General features: G+C 37.0%; 1 protein-coding gene and 1 long non-coding RNA gene across 6 annotated transcripts; both read right to left on the minus strand.

Annotated features, from left to right (window-relative positions):
• Positions 1 to 1,072: 1,072 nt before the first annotated feature.
• LOC137948736 (uncharacterized) lies at positions 1,073 to 6,954 on the minus strand. Of its 3 annotated transcripts, none has more exons than XR_011111657.1 (7): positions 6,425 to 6,954; positions 6,251 to 6,332; positions 5,717 to 5,879; positions 5,576 to 5,617; positions 3,640 to 3,968; positions 2,392 to 2,455; positions 1,073 to 2,098 (listed from the first exon to the last, which is right to left on the minus strand). It is a non-coding gene; the product is annotated as an uncharacterized lncRNA (long non-coding RNA). The 3 variants fall into 3 exon arrangements; XR_011111655.1 differs by having other exon boundaries at positions 5,717 to 5,926; XR_011111656.1 differs by lacking the exon at positions 2,392 to 2,455 and having other exon boundaries at positions 5,717 to 5,926.
• Positions 6,955 to 8,144: 1,190 nt separating this feature from the next.
• LOC137947584 (oxysterol-binding protein-related protein 2A-like) lies at positions 8,145 to 18,236 on the minus strand. Of its 3 annotated transcripts, none has more exons than XM_068793392.1 (11): positions 17,329 to 18,236; positions 14,032 to 14,391; positions 13,627 to 13,723; positions 11,862 to 12,298; positions 11,003 to 11,158; positions 10,406 to 10,573; positions 10,167 to 10,307; positions 9,631 to 9,861; positions 9,404 to 9,517; positions 9,075 to 9,265; positions 8,145 to 8,438 (listed from the first exon to the last, which is right to left on the minus strand). In XM_068793392.1, the coding sequence occupies exons 1-10, from the start codon at positions 17,716 to 17,718 to the stop codon at positions 9,092 to 9,094; spliced, it is 2,268 nt and encodes a 755-aa protein (XP_068649493.1). In that variant the 5' UTR covers positions 17,719 to 18,236; the 3' UTR covers positions 8,145 to 8,438; positions 9,075 to 9,091. The 3 variants fall into 3 exon arrangements, with proteins under 3 accessions (XP_068649493.1, XP_068649492.1, XP_068649494.1); XM_068793391.1 differs by lacking the exon at positions 8,145 to 8,438 and adding an exon at positions 8,673 to 8,963; XM_068793393.1 differs by lacking the exons at positions 8,145 to 8,438; positions 10,167 to 10,307 and adding an exon at positions 8,673 to 8,963.
• Positions 18,237 to 18,526: the final 290 nt, after the last annotated feature.

Raw genomic sequence — 18,526 nt, forward strand, 5'->3', positions numbered from 1 at the left:
TATCAATTTCCATATACTTCATTACATGTTCTCAAAAAAAATTGGAAGCTTCAATTTTACTAGGAGATGATTCTCTCCAAAAAGAAATGTTAGTTTTATTTTTCTCTTTAATATTTTAATTACCTTCTTTTAAAGAGTTTTTTCTAGAACCTTGAATCTAGAAAGGAAGTGCCAACTAGAGTAAGCATCTAGTTGTGAAAAATATCTTAGGAAGAGATTCAGATAAGTATAATTAGGTATAACAATTGGCTTAAAGAGAGTTGGTTAATCTCTTTGTAATTTTGCTAGTAGAGAAAAATAATGATTTTTCTTCTCAAGCAAGGTTTCTTGGGTGGTGATTACCAATAAGAGAATACCCAGAACAAAAAATCTTTGTCATTTCATGGTTTTGCGCATGTGCTTAAATTTTTACTTATTTCTTATTTTTAAATGCACCTTAAGCGCAATCAATGTTTAATTCTTATGCTCGATTCACCCCCTCTTGAGATGCCACCGCCAATAGTATTATATGTAGCAAATGGTAATATATTTTAAAAAAATTAGCTTATGTACCATTTTGTTTATAAAAATGTTAATTAATTATTTATATGATTTTATTTTTCACTCTTTTCAAATTTATTTGTTCTTCTTTATATGTTGTGCATCATAGAGGGTTTTTGATAAAAGTTTTAATAAAAGAAAAACCTAACTTTGACCAACTTGATTTAGATCTATTACCAAGTTACTTAAGTAGGTTAGTAGAATAATTATGTTACATTTTTACCTCCCTTGCATGCATATCTCAATAAGGGAGGATGGGGCAAAGATGGGTATCTCACTTACCCTATGAGGTGAGATTGGCTTTCCCCTAAAAAACCAATGCTGAGTCGAGACAAATAAAGTGTTAGGTTAAAAGAGCATCACCTAGCCTGGGGTATAAAATGCATTTGCTTATATAAAATGCATATAGTGTCTATAATTTTTTTTTTTTTGTCTTCTCTAGCACCTGTTTTTTTCTCTCTCTATGAATCAAACGGGTCTCCACTTGTTAAAGCTTAAAAGAAATCTTTGGTGAGACTCCACATACCACAAACAGAAAATCTGAACTAGCCCTCTAATTTTGTGTAATTCTTAAAATCCTCATAATATAAATATATCATCCTTTTAATTCCAAACATGTCAGTCAGAAAACTCGTCTTCTAATCAAATAACAACAAATCAGTTTGCTACTCACGACACAGGCTTCCATTAAAGCTGTCCTGAAACGTTCTCTGAGCAACCGTTCTTTGAACGGTGTTTTACACTTCCATCTTCTCCGAATACCAAACGAAGCGACTCATTGCAAAGCACCCCTAGAAGTCGATCAGGCACCTTCCCGTTACGACCAAGTACTGATATAGAACACTCATGAAGAAGAGTTTCTCTTTCTCCCAAGGGAAGAACAGAAAAAAGAGATCAATGGCAAAAAGATTGCAGAAAAAACTCGAAGAAATAGAGTACGATCTCAGCGAGTTGATCCATCACCCTATGGAGACAAAGGTAGCCTTCCTCTTCGAAGCCATTCAACGCCGATTTATCTTTCTGAAAAACCTTCTCAGCGCAGAGATGGAAACCCACTCCAATGATCCCCAGTACTTGCACGACATTTCCTTGAGAATGGCACTCTTAGAGAGGGCCTTCCTGGACTGGGTGGAACTCACTAAAACGCCTGATCAAGATTTCGATACTCATTCAACACCCAATCCAGACATCGATATACCCTCCTTGTGTTCTTGCCCTAAATCTCCCATCAGTGAAGACGAGGAACCCAGTTTTCCGGTCGAGGAGGCCCAAGATGAAGAAGCGAACGTTGATCAGGTAGAACAGGACATTTTACCGGTGATTGCCGTTGTAGAGGAAGGGAGGGGAGGCCAGAAAAAGAAGGTTGTGTTTGGGAAGAAGGGTCGCATAGTGGCTGTCGTGGTGGCTGCTTGGGCGGCATGGATAGCAACTGCAAGCTTTTCTGTCCCAGGTTACTACGAGGAGCGTGAATTTCTCACGCCCACTTAGACAGGTTTCTGTAAGTGAAGGAATATATTATCCTGATACTGACGAAAGCTCTAAACTCTCGGCATTCTATCTGTATAGTGAAAGGGAAAATCCATAATTACTACAACATTTTGTTGAGAAGACAAAAGAAACAAAAGAAAATCCATTTCTTTTGAAAGAGAGGGATGGTCCAAAAGGAAACAAAAAGATGGAAAAATCAATTCTCTTTAAAATAATTTTCTTACTAATTTTTATTTTTTTTTGTGTGTCATCATATTTATATATTGGAAACAAAGAGTTATCTTTACTCTAGAAACAAAATAAAATCTTTTTCATGAATAACAAAAATAAGTATAAAATAAGACATCTAAAAGGGAAAATTACCCTAGAAAAACAATGATGGCAACTTCCTGGTGTGGGAGAGACAATTGCTTCACCGAGAATGGATCTGGAAATATGTGAAGCATCTCAGATAAATGACTGATTGTTTATCTGAGTGAAAACAAGGATCAAGCGTCGGAGACCTAGACAAAATTGCCAAGCTGTACATATATGAAGATAATCATCTTTACATTGACAAGTATCGTTCCTTAGCGTTGATCTCAGATTATATGAATTTACTCTTGGACAAAGACGAAGACAATATCAGAATGACAGACTACTTTTTCAGACATTTTGAATTAAATATCCAAGCACAAGGCCAAGAAGACCAACTAACACCACAAACCAGACTGAGAAACCACTAGCACGGCTTCTGCTGACTTCTTCTCTAAGCAGTTAATTGTTAATATTCAACAATAACATCAGTTTGGTAATCCCACTATTCAGATCTAGACAAAGCTAATATCCCAGTAGGCAAAATCAACTTATGAAGGATCCAAAAGGAGTGCATCCATTAGCAGCTATTTTAGGAGAGAGCCATAACATCATAAACATCCTTTGCCTCACTCCAAATTAAAGCTACACTAATTGATAGTGCCTTCCTCATCTTTGCCTTCACTACTATCTCTGTCAGAAGAGAATGGCCACCTCTTCATATCATATTAATCAGTGCAATCATCTTGTCTCCAAGGAATCATAAGGAAAACTGATTTCCCAAAACAATATTCTATGCATTTTTATTTTAAAACTATTCTTTTATCCAGCACAATTCTGCTTCAACAGTATTGCTTCGACAGAATTAAACTCATCCTCTGCTAAAGATTGTTAACTTCTTTAGGATGGTTAAAAATAGTTAGTTGATCATGAAGTTTTAATAAACACACTATCAAATAGATCACCTGATGCAGAATAATAGAGTAGTATCTGAGAAAATAAGGCAGCAGAGAATTTTCAACCAGGTCATCAGATGCCAACATGGTAAAACCTATTTATAGACTTAGATCAATGTTCCTGTTAGAGATAGTCAGTTTTCCTTTGAATGATTAAGACTGTTGGTTGTAAAATTTCAAGAAATAAATCAAAATGGTAAAGGCATCAAGTTGCAAGTAGATGGTGTTGAAAAGATCATATTTCAAGATAAAAAAGGCTGAAAAAATTTTCAACAAGGTATCCATCGACCTTTTCACTGTTGCTTGCATGCTCTTGTACCTAACATCAATACAGAAAAAGAGAGGAAGAATTGAACCATACCAGCTCATTTCAAAGTTTCTGACTTTGTAGAATGGCTGATGTTTTCTCCATAGTTAACTTAGAAATCGAGAGAGCCTGAATAGTAAACATTGAAATGTTAACTTCTTTTCAACACAGGATATTAACTATTTGTCACAACCCCACTGGCAATGATAATCACACCAGCATACTGACAAAGCAGTAGTTTTTCTTTTCCGATCCTCTCCTGTTTTATCTTCTCATTAGATTTCCTGGTTAATGCAAATCGAAAATTTGATCGTGTGTCTAGGTATGTCCTCATGCATGCCTGGTATTTTATCCTTAAACATGATCAGCACTTCCTCCAATCCCTGGACAACAAACATTCAGGTTGAGCAGGCACTAAATGATTAGAGCTGGATAATTCCTTTTGTAAGTAAAACGTGCAGTCATTCCATCAATGAGGTCAAATGCAAGTGGAGTGGGCCTTTCGCTCAATGGCCATGTCAGGGATTTCTAGCGTAAGTTCTTGGGTTAGTCTCACCAGGGTAAGGCATTCAACATTCAAAACAAAATAAATAAATCAGGAAAGATGCAAGTGCCAACCCCAATGTTTTTAGGAAAATAAGCACCAACCTAAAGCTACCAAACACACGACCAGAGAAAAATATAGCTGAACACCAACCTTAGCGAGTAACACTCAAATCACTTTTACCTGTCTCTTAAAAAACCTGTCTTCCTTTTACCTTAAAGCACTTTTAGATCCAAGAGCCCGATACTGATGTGAAAAAATAATATAGTCAACACTCAAAGAAGAGGCTTCTTTATGAGCATATTCGAAACAAATATCTACGCTGCACACATTAACTGATAGTTTCAAGTGGCTCAAAATTCAACTCAGATAGTAACACATAGCTACTCTTATGGTATCTTAATCGTTCATCAACCCTAATGTAAGAAAATTTGCATTTTCCACTTTCCATGCAGATCTTTAAATATATTATCTAATTTATTTTAATATATGGAATATCCTTTCATCATATTCAATTTAACTTCTGCTTCATTAAAGTTTAACATAAAATTGCACCCTCAAGGTAACTCTACAAACCATTGCAGCCACTAAGTGATTGACAAATGAAATACAGAACTCAAGAATTAATAGAGTATGGTGCTAAATAATTCTCACATTTATTAATTAATAAGTTCAAAGAGAATTCCTAACATGAAAGCGTAGAAAAAACTCTGCTAAGACTTCATAATTCTTTCTACATGATGCTAGACTACTGCAGGTGGTAAAATGTACGGCTAAACCAGATCGTAAGACATGGATAAGTAACAGACAAATAGTATTCCTCAAAAAGCAGTATGCTGATTTTTGTCTTAAATATAATATTAAAAAATTTAAACCAACTAGATCTGCTTGCTGTTCCATTAGGAAGACCAAGCTAACATAGTCGAGACTCTAATTAATGGTATGTGGTATCTTTTACTTTATTCACTTCTTTAACTTAATTTTCTCTTTTTTGTTTTGTAATCCACCATTGGTAGTATTCTAAACATGCAAAGATGACTTCAATCATGGCAGGCAATGAATTTCTCCATTTTACCATTTTTGCATCCAAATTGATATTTAGATAAGGGACCTTTAATTATATGGAGTGCCTCAATCTGAACCTTAAATTGGTGACAGGTAAATTTGAGGTTCTGGATATGATATCTGTTCCTCATTTTGATACTCATAAAGGACATCCATCATGCCTACTGTAATGAAAATGCCTCAAACTATGATTGTGGAGGAAAAGAAACTAGATGAGATGCAAAAGATAAGGGATTCAAACTCAGTTGCTGAATATTAACTCAATTATTTTTTTCCATGTCCATGCAGGATATTGCACAGTCTGCTTCAGGGACTATGAGTTGTACTCGAGCACTCCTATTCTTTCCCTATGAAATAAATAAATATCCAAAATAAAATTACCTCTGAAGATCTGTCTTTGGGTTCATCAGCCAATTTTGTTTCCTGAAATGAGTACTCTTCAATAATGACTATGAAATGAGAAAAAACCTACCTTAAAACAGCATGAATGGTGTCAGATGTCTGATCTTGACAAAGACTTACAGTATCAAACATGGATCTATTATTATGACCACCATCTTGCGTTCCAGTTCCTTGGAGATAATCCTTCTTCTGAACCTTCTGGCACTGGCAAAGGAGGATGGACAGGGGCGTAGATCACCCTCAATTTAAACTCCTCAACAGCCTCTCCACCAACTTTATCGAACTGGAACGAATTTCATCATTTCAGCCTAATTATCAGGAACCTGCAGACTGTTTATTAAAAATGTAAAAGAGAAATTTATCCCATCATGTCTGGAGTTATGTCCATAGTAGTTGCACCAAAATTTACTGCAACACTCTGGAGGAGAAACTTATTGTGCTTGCATTGTAACTAATAATGGAAAAGCAATAGAGACGAAAATCCTTTTGTGCTTGCATTGTAACTAATAATGGAAAAGCAATAGAGACGAAAATCAAGATTTGTGATCAAATAAACAAGCACCAGATAGAAGTAAAAGTAACAAGTAGGCATTTTTTTAGTAACAGCTAGACAAAATGCCAAGACATAACTGGCAACCAATACAAAATATTCACCTGTAACATGACATGTCGTCCCAGGCAAAACAATTCCTGTTTTAGGGGGAACACAGTATTTCTTTGGATTGGTTGTTTTACCCTGAAACATGAGGAAAAAGGAATGGTAACATCAAGGCATACTCGTGCTCCCAGGAATTAAATACTTCTTCCAAAAGATAAAACGGAACTAACTTGAAGGCCACATGTTGATCGGTCTTGTTAGTCAAATGCAGAGACTACATGAGCTCCGTTTATTCAATTCGACTTCTCCAAACACAAGGCAGAGATTTCAATAGAAAATTAATTAACCACAAAAATGAATCGAAGAACAGCGCGTTCGAGTAAAACAAGCAAAAATAAATAAATCTCTGCAGTTACCAAACACCAAAACGGTTGTCTCAACTTTCTCCCTAAAATCTATCCTGTGGAAGAATGTTAGAGCGCTTAAATGGCCGCAGGATTAAGAACTACCAGCATGCATGACGTAGATTTCAACACAGAGATCGAATACCACAACACGAAATAAATTAACAAAAAAGAGAAAAAAAGAAAAAGAAACATGAAAACAACAGAGAGAAACAAAGTACTCAAATGAAAACTTGAGTTCCGCAGCTCATTCCCAAATCCCGAACCTCACGCGAACAAACACCAGCTTTCACTCACTTGTTTTGACTGGAAGAAAAAACCAGAGACGGATCAACGCTAATTCGAAAAGATCCGAAGAAAAGACGCGACAAAAAACAGGCGAAAAATATGATTCTCCGATCTCTGTTTTGTTTGACTCTGCAATTTTCGCTATTGTCAGTGCGGAAAATGAAAAATATAATATAAATAAGAGAATTTGTAATATATTTAAATAGAACACAAAATAAGTATAGTTATTATAAATATTATATTATATTACTTAATAATTACGGTTTATTATAAATTAATATAATAATTACGTGTGATTAGAATAAATTAAAAAAGAATATAAGTGAATATAATAAAGAAATAAATTATTATTTTTAATAACATAAGATATATTTTAATATTAAAAATCAATAATTTAATACAATAATAAAAAAATACATTATTTTATCAATAACATAATATATATTTTTACGTATTATTAATTAATAATATATTGTTATAAAATTTAAAATCATTGGTTTAATTAATTATAACAACAATGGGATAATTAAACCAAAATAATTTATCAAATATTTATTTTAATAATATTTTAATTATGACTATTAAATTACTAATTTAATATAGTAATTATAAAATAAATATATTAAATAAATAAAAATAATTATTTTATAAATAAAAAATACGAATTATTATTTTTATGACTCTGGTTCAATTTTTCCTAATTTAGGAAAATTAAACCAGTTTTGTCTTCCTCACGTCGCCCTATGGCCGGCGACAGAGACGGTGCTCCGATGGTACGCCAAGAGGGAGGGCGAGAGGCTCGGCCTCCCGTGCTCTACAATGGCGGCTACGACGGAGTCGAGAGGGAGGCCGAGAGGGAGAAGATAGAGGGAAAAAAATTAGGAGAGGAAATCCGAACTGGAGAAAAAATTTGGGAGAGGAAGCGAAATGTGGAAAAAGATTTCAGGGGAGGGAGAAACGCATCCTGCACACGTATAAAACCTAATTCCCCGACGTGATTCAAATAAAAAGGATATCATTTTGGACTAACACTCTAATCGAATGAACTGAATAATACAAAAATAATCCTGATTCATTTTGGATTAACCGCCCTATTATAGGCTTCAAAATCACGAAGCTTTCAACAGAGATCTATGACAAGATCGACGTCATCGAGATTAAGAGAGAAGACGATCTCTCTCGCTCTCGCTCTATAGAGCAGTGTGACCTTTTCAATTTTTACAGAAGAAATAGTTCGATCACGTTTGAGGCTTTAACAGTCTAAGCTAACTGCAAATTCGTATATTAATCAATTAACTTTAAATGTGTTTCTAGGGTGCTCTGCATTCTGCAACTACAATTTAGTTTTCTGAAGGGTACGCCGGTAATTTAATGATCAGCTGAGGCTTAATACTGCGTCGAAACTCGGAAAGTAGATTTCTGGGCCCACCAGTTAAATTCCTTCTCTACTTATCGGCTACTGCTGGTAAGTCAGGTTTAATGGCGGCGAAATTGATTTAGGCTATTCATAGCCGATGAAATTCTCTGAATCTGGGTCGTTCGTTCACCGGGTCTAAGATGAGAGAAATCAAGATCGTTAGTTCATACGAGTCCCATGTAAATTTAGCTGTCATAAGAAAAACAAGAGATTGCCCATGCTCATCATGAATTGGCAATGTTACAGGAACAGAGCATGGGAAAATGAAAACAAACGTTGGTCTTGCTTCAGCACGAGCAAAATGAAATTAGCAATATATATATTTCATCATGAACCGGCACTGTACATAAGGCAGGCAAAACAGGGCCATAAAAGAATTTTCGACTGCTACCATTAATGCTAATGAAATAAAAATACTTTTTGATATATAGACATTCTTCTGAAGAGCTCGGACGAAGACTACATTTGATTCTCACGATCCGTGGAGCAATTTCGAGACAAAAAATTACATTAGGAGTTATCAGATCTCATCAAGCAAAAAGTCTTTGGACATTGTGACAGCTAGCCTGATGTTTTAAATATTTTTACGTAAAGCTTTCAAAGTAAAGAATAATTGGTTAAAAGCAACCACGGGCAGACCTCACTATCAATAGACACCGTCTGCATATGGCAAAACATTTTATAAGACGATTTGCAAACCAGAGATACAAAATAAAATTTTTTTTTTTCTAGGAGAAATGAAAGATATCATAAGAACTAGGGAGTCTTCACCTGCAATATGTACTGATTTATTGCTCAGCATGACTGGAGTCACCCTGAAAATCGTCGAAGATATGCGGACAGCCATCCCATTTCTTCTCTTCTCTAGCTTCCCAATACCCACCCACATAATGGTAAGGTCCATCTTCTCCATCTTTTTGGAACCATCTTGGCTTCCATCCTCTCTCCTGTAGCTTCCTTGACTGCAAAAACAAATTATTGCTGATTGGAATAGCATGTCTCTTTCTAACAGATGTCCAGAATATGTGTATGCAAGGGGGCGGGGTAGAGAAACAGAAAGAGAGACAGAGACAGAGAGAGAGAGAGAGAGAGAGAGAGACCATTCGTTGTCTTCTCTCCAATCGTTGCTTCTCTGCATTTGCCTTTTCAAACTCCCCATTCTCCAGATGACGCTGGTCAGGCCTAAGTCTTGAATCCGTCGGTGGAAGTTTCTCCTTAATTCGTGATCAAACACTTGTGATCAGAAGGCTAGAACAGAAAATTGAAGATAAATAAGAGAAAAAGGTAGTAAATTTCAAGGCGAACAGATTTAATCCGTCACCTTTACCTTCAGTCCTGAAGTTAGCTCATTAAGTGTTATGGCAAATGATGTTAAGTCGTAGCGTGTGAGATTATCAGGATGTTTACTCCTTGTCCACAACAATTCAGCATCTGATAATGGATCAGCGCACTTGGACCTGCCGCTCCCGTCACCATTTATATAATACATGCTGTCATCCCACTTTCCAATCAAGGTTGCAACTTTATTTCCAATTGTGTCTTCAACAAAACCTTGTACCTGCTTGCCACCATAACTATGTTCACTAGGCGATTCTCATCAAAGTTATGGTCACCGCAAATCGAGTTCACCAAATTCTAAGCACAGCAATAACAAGCTAATTCATGCCTCTAATTAAACACTTGTTTAATCCACAAAAGGAAAAAGGATGATATCACCCTGCATCAGGTACATTTTGCAAATCCAAAACAAAAATAAAACTCTTCTCCAATTGTACTAAACTATTTCATAAAGAAAAAGGCTAAAAGCCACTTCCAAGGGAAAGGTGTCCCAAAGGTGAATATGCCATATTTAACATCAGTTACCTGATGTGGATTGCGGTCAAGGAGAGTTTGTTCTTTAAACTTCAGCTTGCATGAGTACTGGTGGTTACCCCGTATATGCATAGTGCCATGGTGATCACAGTATATCTTTCCAAGTATAAGATTGTATACAGTTGTTGTAACCTGATATTTTGAGTGCATATGCTCAATTTCTTTTTGCATAAATGACAAGGATTCATCAGTTCTATCAAAAACCACAAAAATCAGGAGATACAACATACCTTACTCCACTGGAAGATTTCTCCATCATCAAACTCTAGAGTTAAAACACCAACAGGGTCAAGCTGAATAGAACGCCCCCAGAACTTGGATTTTATATTACTTTCCCCCCAAAATTTCCATCCTCTGCCTTCACAATGACAGGCAATGAGCATTGGATGGTGGCTAACCTATATAAAGTGGCAAGACAGATGAACTCACTTTAAGATACAAGAAATAACAACTTCCACATATTCATAAAAAGAGGCCTAATATGAAGCTTGGCCATTAAAAGATAACGATGCAAGTTTCACAACCATGCCTAAGAATCTTTCAGGGCCAACAGAGCACAAGGATTTACATGATAAGCTATCTGTACTAACACAGCCAATAAACCTTATCATCGCCATCATATTTCTCTCCTACTGGTTCATCATATAAACATGGCTAAGTATAATCTTAAAGTGAATCAAATGAAAAAATCTAATTCTATGAAGCATTTAAAGCCATTAAAAACGAATGCTTTTATGCCAAGAAAGCATCTAAAAGCCACTCAGAACACCAATTCAAAAAAAGAAAAAGAAAAATAAGCCACACAGAATCAATGCATTGATGCTGACCTTCTCAGAAAAGAAGCGAATCCCCATGTCAGGAAAATCGGCTTCATAAGTTTCACCAAGTAAAGGATTGAAGGGTTTGCAATGTCTGCCTTCTGAGGAGGCATATCCAGAGACTGCAAATGCAGCCACATTCAAAATTCTCATGAGACTGTTCCCCTGCATCCATACATTCACAATTCGAGGTAAAGAGCCTGTATTTCAGATGTCAATAGAAGACTGGATTGTCTATTCATACAAACAGAAAAAAGAACTCTGAATAATTTAATGGACCAGCAATTACAGAAAAGTTAAAGTTACACTTTTCTGTCTTATATTATTGTTAGAGACTTCAGTAAAAATTTTATAAACCGTACTGTAGTCTTTTTTTTTTGGTAATTAAGGCAATATTACATTAACGTAGAAAACCTTTTTTTTTAATTAAAAACGAGAAGCACATGCAAGGGTGGTGTAGCCAAAGGAAGAGGAATGACTGATCAAAGCTCAGTTTGTAATTGGAACCTTTGAGAAGAAATTATAAAATTTTTTGCACCAGACCTATAACATTACCCAAGAAAGGATTGCAAAATCATGTGCAAGATAACTAGCAACAAAGGAAATAAAATTCAAAAAAACTTTAATCAACTGTAAGCCAAATAAAATCTCCTGAGCAGGCCAGAAGAGAACTTATATAGCCTCCTTCTAAAGAATTTTTTCATTGAAACAAACCAAACTGCAATATGATTTGCCTAAAAGATTCAACCAAAAATAGACTAGGGTTTTTTAAGCTTTTAACCATTAAATCCATATAGCAAACATATAACAATAATCCAATTCAAAATAGAGACAGCAGGACATTTGCTACATGAAATGAGAATCTCACCACTTTTCCATATTCATATGCTCGATCCAGGAGATAAGAATACTCCATGTCTTCAAAACATTTCTGAAGAGATGAAATTGGTTCGTTGAAGTAAACAGGAAGGCAAACTCGAGTCAGATCTTTACCAACATTATCTTTAATCATTGACCATAAGCTAACACCTTTCTCCTTCTCAATAGGATCAGGCAGCTTCTTCCGCCTTTCTATGTGTGGATATTTACAGTCATGTACTTCCATTCTAACATGCATCTTTTCTACATTATCAAAGTCATTTTGAGGTTGAAAATTCATATCCTTGCCGTTCTTTACCACCCCATTGTGATGTTTAGATTCGCTGAAGTACTCTTTTGTATCAAAGAAGGAGTTCCCATCTTCATCAGATAACACCTCGAGCTCTTGCTTTTCAATATCATCAGATGACTCAGTTGTGCTACATTCTACCATCAGAAAGAGCACAAGGGATCAGGAACAAGTGATAATATAATAACATGCTCCAATGAGAACAGGTTATCAAACAGTCAGGCCACAATGCAATGAATTTTGCTAGTAAAAAAAAAAAAGATATAGAAGTTATCACAACATGCAACACAAAAATACATAATTCATTAAGTACAATACAGACTTCATAAAGATTCCATCAAAGAGGCAAAGTGCATGCAAGTTGTTACTACAACCACATATTTCAGCTCATAGATGTAAAATAAAGATTATAAAAAACTACTTCACCAAAAAAAAAACTACAACACTGTTATACAAAAGGATAAAAATCCACTCGCTTAATTTAGGAAAGTTTACTATTTCAGCCTGCTTGTCAATTACCTCATTTTCTAAGAGACTTGCTTTCATTAATTATCTCAGTAGAACAAGTATTATGATACTGCTGGCAATTGCAGTGTCCATCAGACGGGTGATCATTTTCGTCAATGCTCCTGCAGACCATCTTCTGTTTTACTCCCATGTTAACATGTCTAAAGATACAGGAAGTTTTCACAAAGAATTTTATAAGATGATCTTTGATTAGAGTAAGAGACTTTCGTCAGTTAGAGCTGAATGAATGGGCAGAAGTCTTCAAGATGTTATCATCATAAAAAAAAAATTAGTAACTGATTTCTTTGAGCTTGTACCCTGGCTCCTATCTCCACACATCCATTTTCATTTCCATAACAGTGTATGCCTCTTATGACATTTATTATCATTTTTAACTGCAAGCAAAGTTGTCTAAACCAGTTAGAAAATGATCTTACCACTAATTAAGGGTAAAAAATTGGCTTCTTAAGCTTGGGCACAATAGAATGCAGGCCGACTGACAACTAAAAACCGCCTAACATTATAAGTACCCAGTGAAAATCTATACACGTGCCACAAAAAGCATTCACATAGATAACAATATAAACCAAGTTGGTAGATATATAACCAATGTCAGGAACAGTAAATGGAATAATGTAAAATGCCACTGCCCATTCATTGCACAGGACTCAAGTTGCATTATGAACAAGGTCAACAAAGCCCTGGTAAGGAAATTTCTTGATTGGTATGCTTCCATAAGAAAATGGAAAGATATTTTGTCAAGTAGCACACTTGTTTTACGCTTCAAATTGCTGAAATGATAAACATCCACAAATGCAGTTACAAGTAAAAAAAATCTAACTTCGAAATATCAATAACACAAAGGGCACTCTTTTAAAAATGACTAAAATAAAAATTGCATAGTTGGTTATGCAGCATGAAAAATAAGTTGACAAAAACATAGAAGCATGTTATATACCACTATATTTCCCATGACCAGGGCTAGACATTTCATCCTTCATCAACTGGAATTGACCCTCGTGAATCTCAGTAGCTTCAGCCTCAACACTGGTTGCCTGCATAAGCAAATCCTGTCAACTTTGCAATGTTGAGCAAACAACTCAAATCCAGAAAATGGAAAAGTTAGATAAACGTATTAAGCACTATCAAACTGCATGTTTACAATAATATCAGCTTCTTTTGAAGTAATTCAAAACAAGAATAAACTAAAAGAGGACTTGGCTGAATAATTTGAAGAAGATTGTACATGTAGCTTGGTGTCAAGGATTCCTCCCATGGATTCCAGTCCCCAACCTCAGTAGCAGGTCAGGTGTCAGCCTACCACCAGAAACTAATGAGTAATGCATATTACCAAGAAAAATACCTCCAGCTGCCTTAATGTGTCAATCAAGCTTAATCTTTCTTCATAGAGCAGTTGCAATTGCCCTTTTAACTCAGAAAATTCCGATAGCATAATTTGCTCGCAGTCTTTGACAAGTGCCTCACCAAGTCCCTCTTCAAGTAAACGATCCCTAAGCTTCTCTGTTGAAATTGATATAACCTTTTGCATAAGAGACACATCATCATTCAATGGCCTCTCAGGAAACAAACATCTTGCTGACACCAAAGCCTCTATCCAAGCCACACGATCATTTCTTGAATCAGTCCGTAGATGAAGTGTCTTTGTGCCAGTGAAAATATAAAATCGTCTGTCATCAGACTTGCTCACACGAAATGATGAAACCTAGGGGAGAGATGGGAACAGGAAAATTAGTAACCAAAAACTGGAGAGAACCATTTATATATCAGAATTCTAAATGAGAAACAGACCCCATTGCCCCATGAATGTCACACATATAACAAAATGAATAATGTCACTAAGCTTAGTGAAACATAAGATTTCTACAATTACAGACAGACTTTCCACGGGCTAAATTAGATGGGAAAGTTACTAATGTGAGTACGTAACCTGACAGATTTTGTACAGAAATAAATGATGAGGACAAAGCTAAAGCCACTCGAAAGTGAATTCCAACAATATTTTCTCTTGGACCCACCTCCTTCTGCTCCTAGAACTTCCCCACCTGAGGAGCTTCTTTAATTGAAATGGTTCCAGAAGCTCACTGATTCATCACATTTTCAGCTTGATGACAATTAGCACATTGATACACGACGCTTATTTTGATGGATCATTTTTATACCATTCAAGACCTACCATTTCAGTGGGCATGATTACATAAAAACAGATAGCTACTTGGATACTTTAAAGCATCAAGTCCCAACTTCGTTGTTGAGAAGAATGTGGTACCCTTAATAAGGGTCCAAGCAATTCTTACTCATCCAATGGACATAAGTCCAGATTTTGTTGGAGAATAACCTCTGCTTTATGAGTAGAAGGAGAACTCATGCTAAGCTACCAACTTTACTATAACTAAACACCAGACAATTTTTCAGGGAAAGGTTCACAATAATTGTACCTTTTACCAAAAAATCAACGATGTGTCAGCTATCATGAGACATGTTGCAATACCCCCACTCTATCTATACATCCTATAAAGCCAACCAAGCTTAATGCCATAATTAAAGAATAATTAATAACATGAAACACCATGACAGAAAAATAAAAAACAGGTCATATGAGGCATATCTTTATGGATGTTCATAACCGGGTAGCTGAGTGTATCAGGATTAGTCTCTTCTCATTTTCTTCACACACACACACACACACACACACAGAGTCAAGCAATCAATGACCTTACCCTAAAAGAATAGAATCAAGATAGTTTTTCAAATGATTTCATGGGTTTGAAATTGCTCTTATTCTTGCACTAAGTTTAAGACCTCTTTTCAATTTAAATCCAAGCAATCATAAAGGAAGATTGATTGTAGCTTGGTTGTCATATCTTGTGAGTCTGAGTCTAATATCCAAATGTCTAAATGGACCATAATCACATGCATTATAAATTTTAACTTTAATTACATGTAGTTGTGTCGGACACTTTCCATCGCTGAAGACTTGCTTCTTTCTACTCCATCCAGAAGCCATATGTTTACGGAGAACTAAATGTTACCATCCGCACACCAAATCATGAGTTTTAACACAAACAGATTACAGGTGTAATGGGAATAAATTAATCTTATTAAACTTCAAGATTCCTACAAAAAGGAAAAAAAAGTAACCGCATGGAACCATAAGAACTGATATATCACCAAATAGGATGGCAAAAGACCAACCGATGGGCCAAATGCACGCAGAAAATAATTAAGCGAGCAATTAGATACTAAATTAAAAATAAGAAAAGTGTTTAATGCTGCAAAATAACAGGTTTACTCCTTTCCTTACCAAACACCCAAAAATTCCTTTTTACTAAACAAAAATATTATCGAGAAAGAGAACGGCTGCAGATTCTAGACGCATAAAGCGCCAGCCACTTTAAAGTTCAATGACATGGAAACCCAAAAAGTCTGTTTCGCAGGAATTGTTGGCGGAAGTTTCTACTTTCATGTCCATACTCTGTTGTCTATGGGAATTCGAGCTAAGCCCAACAAGACCGAACCTCTAAAGCCCGGTGTTATAGAAAATGGAGAAGTCCCTTAAAAGACGATCACAACGACTCCTCGTAGAACTCTACCCCCGTGAAAATTTTGAACAAAATTTTGTCAGAAAAATTCAATCAGGCATAAGATGTTCAAACCCCAAAAACACCGTCCAAATACTGTTTTTTCCTTATATTGTTTTTCTCAAATAAATGCCAAAAATGTTCACCTCCACATGCCAACCGAATATTTCGGTCAGACCAGGTAAAACCTTGATATACGTCCGAAATCCTAACTATACAAGACAAATTAACGCGGGAAGCAGACGGTAAAGCATACAAACACGGGGCCATCGATGCGGGAAAGCGACCCCCTTAACTCTTTGCTTAATGAGCAAGAACTAGAAAACAAAAAGGCTTAGTAAATGGGAAAGGTAAAATACGCACTGCCTGACCGTTAAAAGCGAACGAGAGAGAGAGAGAGAGATCTCCAAACCCGCCAGTTCAAAAGACAGAAAACAAGCTCCCAGCTCCCAAGTGATGGAACCACATGGAAAAGAAACGGATGAGGGGAGGATATCTTAGAAGCGTGGGATCCGTGATGTGACCCACAGCCTATGAGCTTATTGTCACCTAGTTAAAGCTTTTTGATGTGACCCACTTCCAGAGTCACTACAAGTGAAACTGTAAAAGGGTTCTGGATATAAAGGTGAAATAACCAAATAAAGAGCAAAAACAGAACAGAGGTTAAGAACTTTTAAGCATTTGCATCAGAGAAACTGAGAAGGTCATCCAAAAGAGGAAGCCTGTTCGTTACCGGCCAAAACACACAGCTTTTCCTCGTGTGGCAGGCACGAAAGAGTGAAGAACGACGAGTAGAAAGCAACGGGCCTGATACCTACATGCCTTAACCAAACATTTTTCCAGCTGCTGCAGGGGCAGTTAGAAAGAGATCGAGAGTAAAAACAAAGGATTCTTCAGGTGTTGCTGAATTTTTTAATTTCAGTATTACTGTAGAAAGAAAGCCACGAAGTCCTCGGGAGCGTCGAAGTGGTGGAAAACGCGAGGAAGGTGCAAATTGTTGAAAGGAGGAAAAAAAATATGTATCCGTATGTTGAAAGTTCAGAGGCACCGTATATCCGTACCTTCAGGTGGACGACGCCAACCGTTTTCTGTTGCTTCCTCCTGCTTCCGCAGCGGTCGAGGCGTGACGCATTCCCGATCACGCGAACCTCCTCGGCGGAGGCAAGGTTGTCCGATCGGCGAATCTTGGAGTAGGAAAGAATGCCATTCCGCAGCAAAAACCACCGCGATCTCCACCCCTTGCCGTAGTTCGTCCACTTGTAGAGAACCCCTGCCACACTGACATTAGATCTCCCCTCCGTTCCGGCAACCCTGCCGTCAGATCCGGACGACATCGGCGCCAGATCCGTCACATACTGAACCCTCACCGCGGAATTCGCCGGCGACCGGTCTCCTATTCCGGGACTTTCCAGAGAAATGCAGCACAGTGGATGCATCTCCCGGACCCGCATTACGAATTCAAATCTGAATCACCTCCAAAACGTCTCCGATTCCGCATTCAAGAATCCAACCACTCGTCCGGCATTGGCACCTCCACCGCGATCAAATCACTGCGACACGAAGAGATAAAAGACAAAGAAAGATCTCTCCAAGAGGCCAGAATGGACCCGAGAGCGACCTCGTCAAAGGAGAGCTCCGAAACACAAACGACTTAATAATATACACGGCGGTCGCAGGAGGAGGAACAGGAGGCGAAGCAGTTGACAGCACTGTTTTGAATTACCATACGAGGGAAGATTCGAAGCCGGGACCTTCCCCCTCCTCTTTTCACCCCATTCAGGCATTAAATAAGCCGCATATATTGAGTTGATGTGATGAATGATGATGATGATGAATAGATAGATGGTTCATGGATGGATGGAACATATAAATCTCGCATACGAAGCCCGGCACTCCACTCCTCCGGTGAGGCGTTCCTTCCACCCAAAACTCTCCTCCGTCAGCGTATTAAAGGATTACGTGTCATTTTTTTAGGTTGCTGACTCCAAATTCTCGTGATATCGACATTAACGAGAGTTTTACGAGATGAGATGATATGATTACAGGGCTGTGCGGCTAGAAGCTATCATTTCCAATTGGGTGGCAACTGGCAATTAACTTGCAGTTGTCGGCTTTATTTTATCAGGGTCATCCATCGAGTGGTTCGATGCAGTCGTCATAATAACTGACGGGTCGGACTCGAGCGGCTTTTTTTCTTTTTTTTTCTTTCTTTTTTCGCGAGCGAGATAATGAATAATATTAAAACGTTACGAGGAGGTT

This window comes from Aristolochia californica, unplaced genomic scaffold (assembly GCF_029961685.1).
Source record: "Aristolochia californica isolate CCGP_79_NKW_82.1479 unplaced genomic scaffold, dmAriCali1.0.hap1 SCAF_13, whole genome shotgun sequence".
Lineage (NCBI taxonomy): Eukaryota > Viridiplantae > Streptophyta > Magnoliopsida > Piperales > Aristolochiaceae > Aristolochia > Aristolochia californica.